The 5,874-nt window shown below is 36.2% G+C and overlaps 2 protein-coding genes across 2 annotated transcripts; both read right to left on the bottom strand.

Annotated features, from left to right (window-relative positions):
- Nucleotides 1-632: 632 nt before the first annotated feature.
- On the bottom strand, nucleotides 633-1,637 carry LOC136798553 (uncharacterized). Its single transcript, XM_067055176.1, has one exon. The coding sequence runs from the start codon at nucleotides 1,635-1,637 to the stop codon at nucleotides 633-635; it is 1,005 nt and encodes a 334-aa protein (XP_066911277.1).
- A 696-nt stretch (nucleotides 1,638-2,333) lies between these two features.
- LOC136798542 (uncharacterized) lies at nucleotides 2,334-3,632 on the bottom strand. Its single transcript, XM_067055167.1, has one exon. It carries the CDS (start codon nucleotides 3,630-3,632, stop codon nucleotides 2,334-2,336), a length of 1,299 nt encoding a protein of 432 aa, XP_066911268.1.
- Between the last annotated feature and the right edge of the window lie 2,242 nt (nucleotides 3,633-5,874).

The raw sequence follows: 5,874 nt of genomic DNA, 5'->3' as shown, positions 1-5,874 counted from the left end.
AATTTCACTGATTTTCAAAAATGTCCTGCTTTATCCAACAAAGTTGTGTGTAATTAGAAAATAGTCAACATAATTATTTTAATGTGACTATCNAAAATCCACATCCCTCCTGCAAAATTTATGAGGGTTTATGTGATTGTGGAGAGAATTATATCGGGGAAACGAATCGTAATGTTGAAGTTAGATGGGCTGAACATGGGAACCCCAATCATAGATCAGAACCCGCTAAACACCTACTCAACAACCCAGGTCACTCTTTTGTTTGGAAATCAATCTTCAACGCGTCAAAATTCTCAACACAAAGAAAAATCTTGGAGGCATTCTTTATTGCTACCAAAGGACCTAGTTTGAATAACCAAATAGACACTCGTAGCCTTATGCTTTTCAGAAATGGAGTGACGTGAGACTTAATGATATTTATAGCTTTTTAATAATTCCCTATACTGTAATATATTTTATCGTCACTTAAAATTTTTATTGCTTTTAATTAATCACATTTTTTCCAATTTTTTCAATAAATTTGTTACTTTCTTTTTACTTGTATGATAACTGATGATGGCGTAAGCCGAAAAGCTTTTTATTCAATTTTTGAAATATATTTTACTTCACAACTCAACATGGCGAAAATTCACTTAACGTTTCAAATTGTCACATGTTAATACGTCAGCGTTGTCGTTGCTGTCCGTATTTACGTTTGTTGTTTCGATCTTACACCCGTAGATGAGATGGTTTGGCGTTAATGGTGGATCTCCAACTTCAGAATCGTAAACGTAAGTCAATGGTCTGTTGTTTAGAATGTTTTCGATTCTCTTCAATAACGTTAACAGTTCGTTATAAGTTAGTATCTCTTTACGTAGAGACTTCTTTAAGATGCGTTTCGTGGATTGGATCATCCTTTCAAACATACCACCCTGCCAGGGGGCGGCCTCGATGTTGTACGACCAACGAATCATTCTCGATTTTGCGAATTCTTTCGTTGCATTTGACTTGAAGTTCGAGCCGTTATCACTTACGTCTTTGCTAGGAGCACCGTAACGATCAAAGAAGCGCTCAAGCATTTGAATAAAGGCGTCGGATCCGTAATCTTCAGCAATGTCTAAATAAACAGCCCGTGTCGTAGAGCATGTGATCAACGCGATCCATGTTTTGTATGTAGATTCATCGGTACCAAACGTGTTTCGAATATGGACAGGACCAGCGTAAGCCACGCCAATATTTGTAAAAGCAAAGTTTTTATCAAGACGTTCTTTTGGAAGAATAGGGACATCAGGGTACCGACACTTTTGTCCTTCAAAGATTTTACAAAGTTGACATTTGTTAATAACAGTTCTTACGAGTGAACGTCCTTTTGGAATCCAGTACGATTGACGTAGGTGATTCAATGTTTCTTTCGTTTTGTTGTGACCAACGCTAACGTGGCTGTCACGAACGACTAGTAGTGTGAACGGATGACGTCTCGGAAGTAAGATCGGATACTTTGTATCGAATGGAACAGGAGCGTTGCCAATACGACCATGACAAAGAAGGATGCCGTTGGAATCTGTGAATACGTTGAGTGATTTCTTCGTTTGATCAAATTGTTTGTCATCAAAGTCTTTCTGTACGTCCTTGAGCAAAACAAGTTTTGCTTGGACCATATCATCAATTTCATTGTTATTATTAGTTTCAATAATTGTATTGGTTGACTGTTTTCTTCTTTCTTCTTTCTTCTTTCTTCTTTTTAACTTTTTCTCTTAGCTTACGTATGAAGCCAATCACCATGGCCATCACACGAAGCAATTTTGTTAATGAACTAAATCTCTTTTATTCGATTATTGCCTGTAAAGTCGGCTCATCGAATTGTGTGTTTAAACTAAAAACCCCTTCTGTTTCTTCTTGTTCCATGTCGCCCCTATACTCACGAACAACATGAAACTTTGTAATAGGGATCAAATCTATACTCTCATCACAAGTTAAGCAAGTAATTTTCTCATCAGTTGTCAAATCAGTAAATTGACAACTTCCAGAATAAAAGCTAACAGTGTTCTCAGTAAGTTTTTTCAGTAAATTTATCACCAGGCTTCAAGTCAGGCCAGGAAGATTCTGGACCAGACAAGAAGGATGGACCATGGAACCATTTTTCGTTGTTCTCCAATTGTGAGAAGAGAAGTCCTCTCGAATTGTCATCAGATGGATTGTTCGAAGTGTCTACAAGTTTCCAAACTTTTATCGTATCATTTTCACGAATTTCATTAACGCGATTTTGTACAAATTGTTTGTAGAGTTTCTCACTTTTCAACCAGCAATAAACAATGCTTGAATCAGTCCAAGCGTAACACGTATCAATAATAATTTTACTTTGTAGCTCGGAGGTAACTTGTTTCAATAATCGAGAAAGTAGTTGGGCCCCTAATAGTTCGAGTTGGGGCATTGTCTTTTTCTTGAGTGGAGCAACTCTCAACGAGTGACGGTGTAGCAGCGCCCGAATCGACAGTGGGCTTCAGGTAAACACAACAACCGTAGGCGTCTTGCGACGCGTCGCTAAAACCGTGAAGTTCATGCGACGTAACATTTCCATTGTTGGAATCATAAGCTCTATTATTATTAAAACGAATTTCACTACATTCTCTCAAATCAGTAATCAGTTCTTTCCAAATTTTCAACGAGTCGTCAGGAATGGGCTCATCCCATTGTAAGTTTTGTGTACAAAGTTTTTGAAATAACAGTTTAAATTTCACGACGAGTGGATTAATCAACCCCAATGGGTCAAAGATTGATGAAGCGAATTGTATAACGTTTCTTTTCGTAGGATTTTCCAAATTTACTTTACGTAGAATTTCACTCAAACTAATAACCAGCGAGTCATTAGTTTTATCCCAATGAATACCGAGTACCTTGGTCAAATTGTGATCAATAGTTTCAAGATCACCCACGTAACAGTTTTTAACTTTCACTTCTAGATTTGCACAGTTTGATTGCAATTTTCGTAAGTTTAAGCTCGCAAGAGCAAAATGAGACTTACAGTTCTTGTAGAAGTCAAAGGCTTCTTGCATACTGTCGAAGCTCGTAGAAAGGTCGTCGACATGAAGCGAATTCAATACCGTGTTTCGAAACAGTTCGTTTTCGTGTCTGTTGATGTGATGACGTAATGTTGCGTTGAGCAGGAACGGTGAAGATGTCACTCCAAACAGGACACCACAGAAGCGATACGTCACGAGATCATTGTTGTAGAAATTGTCGAAATCAATGTCGTTAATGTTCTTAATCCACAGGAATCGTACGTAATCACGGTCTTTCTCGTTGAGTCGAATTTGAAGAAACGCTTTCTCCAAATCTGCAATAACACCAATCTTCTTGGCTCGGAATCGAAGTAAAGTCCCGAAAAGTGACGAAGTAAGCGACGGACCAGCGTGTAAGCAATCGTTCAAAGCGGGACCATCAACAGAGGAGCTGGCGTCGAACACCATGCGAATCTTGGTTGTCAGCCTGTCTAATCGTAGAACAGGTCGGTGTGGCATGTAGTACGTTTGCCCTTCAATAGATGTATCAGGGGCGACTTCAATGATGCCTTGTCGAAGTTGATCTTTGATGATTTCATCATAATCGTGTAACAATTGTTCGTTAGTCTTAAATTTCGTAAGCAGACTGTTCATTCGACGCGTAGAGTTGTAGAGATTATCCGTTAAAATGTTTCTCAATGAATGGAAGCTGAACTTCATAACGATCTTGTTCGAATTTAATTTTACTTTCGAACTCTTGTGAAACAACTTCCTTTGGGCTTTCAGTTCTACCCACTTCTTTGATTTCCCAAAACTTTTTCAAAGTTGAATCAATATCACATGTCTGACAGTTAAGCGTGTGTGCAGACAGAGTAACAGAAGCTTGAGTTGTTGAGCAAGCTGTGTCAGCTGTGAGTGGGCCTGAGAAAATATAGCCCAGCTTAGTATCCGTTCCAACTAGTCCCTTGGAACTACGAATAGTTTTATTCTTTACAAATTTCCAGAAGTTATCTGCACCGATAAGAAGATCAACGCGTAAAGACTTTTCACAAACAAGTCCTTTGTCAGCAACTTGTAGATTTTTAAATTCGGGCAGACTGCTAACATCATAAACGAAATCATGTCGTATAGGATGACAAATTTCATTGCAACAAAGTTTAATTTCTTCAGGGCCTTCATGGGTTTGAACCTTCACTTTAAAAACGTCGAGTGATTTCGATTCGACGTGACTACCAAAAGTTTTTATACAAATGTTTTTCGTTTCATCGGAACTAAGTTTTAGTTGCTTAGCAGCAGTGGGAGTACGACAATTGTGAACCGAGATCAAATAAAATTCTCATTTCTCTGGAGACGTTCGGGCTTGAAATCGTTGTAGTAGCTGCTTGTAAGTATACTTGACAACTGTGTGTAGACAAACATGTTATATTTTCACTCTCGTCCTTTTCTTTATGTGTGTTTGAACTCTCCCCTTTTGATTCAGTTTTTGTTTCTCTCTCTTTCCCTTTATCCTCACTTTTACCATCTCTCTCTTTATTATTATTTCTGTGATATCGACCATTTCTATCTCCTTTGTCCCTTTGTTTAAAACAGATCGACACGTGATGTCTTCCTTTACAAGAAAAACAATTGAAATTGGTTTTGTAATTGTTCGCACTGTGACTGCCCTTTAAATAAACAAAGCATCTTCTCTCAATTTGTAGAATTCTTTTTCTCTCATTTACGTTTTTAATAAAAGAGCAATTTTGTTCTTTGTGTCCCGACCTATTACAAAATACACAATTTCTCGAAATAATAATAATAATATTTCTCTTTTATCACCCCTTTTGAGGTATATCTAAAAATATCTACAAAACCGTATATACATTTAAAAAGCTGTCACCGTAAATGGTCTGTTTAAATATACGAAATTTTTCTCCCGTTATGAGACGGCCCCTGGTTGAAAAAATAAAAGATACAGAAGGAATTTAGTTGAAGTTGGGAGATTAATAGCGCCTGAACTACACAAAAGACCAAGAATTTGAAAGGAGGTTTAGCGAAACTAGCAAAGGGCTAGGCAAATTTATCCTTCCTCCTAGGAGTATTTTTTCGGAAGGAAATAACTAGTCTAGGGAGAAAACAAAATATGAAATATATAAATGAATATGAATATGAATGGAACTAAAGTTATAAGAATACTTGAAAAGGCCTAAAAATTGACTAAGTCATAAGAATACTGAAAAAGGCCGAAGTTTTTTTGTCAAAGTTAGAAGCTAAAGTTTAGTTGTTTTAATATAAGAAATTGCAAAGATTTATGAATTTTGTGCAAACATGATGTAATGATTAAGAAGCACAAGGGTTTCAGTTATGAAAAAAAAAAAAAAAAAAAAAAAAAAAAAAAAAAAAATAAAAATAAAAATAAAAATAGTAATCTAGCATATAGTAAACTGATAAAAAAGAGAATAAAACTACCTAAAAATAGTAATCTAGCATATAGTAAACTAATAAAAAGAGAATAAAAAGATAATAATAATAAAAAATTTAGTTTCTAACAATATTTGCTTCTAAAAAAGCTTTCAGTTTTTGTTTGTTTTCAAAGTCCCATCTGCTAAGAATGTCAACTATTTTCTCTTTAGATTCACTTTCCAGTACATTTTCTTTTGTTAGTTCTACCTTTTTCCCAAGCAGGACATTACAAATGTTGATTTCACATTCGTTACATACGTTTACAAAGTGTGACAGCGTAGGGGAAAAGTTTTCTGTGGACAAGTTGGTTAACAGATAGTCCTTTGTTGTGTCATTGTTCATTAATTGTTGTAGGAGTTTTATTTTTCTGGTTTTGATAGTTGACGAAATTTCATAGATATTGAAGAATTTGTTTAGGGTCGTTTTTTGGAGTGCTTTGATATCCCCCAGAGAG

This window comes from Clytia hemisphaerica, unplaced genomic scaffold (assembly GCF_902728285.1).
Source record: "Clytia hemisphaerica strain Z4C2 unplaced genomic scaffold, Clytia hemisphaerica genome assembly, whole genome shotgun sequence".
NCBI lineage: Eukaryota > Metazoa > Cnidaria > Hydrozoa > Leptothecata > Clytiidae > Clytia > Clytia hemisphaerica.
The sequence above is the reverse complement of the archived record's forward strand: the minus strand, read 5'-3'. Positions and strand labels throughout refer to the sequence as shown.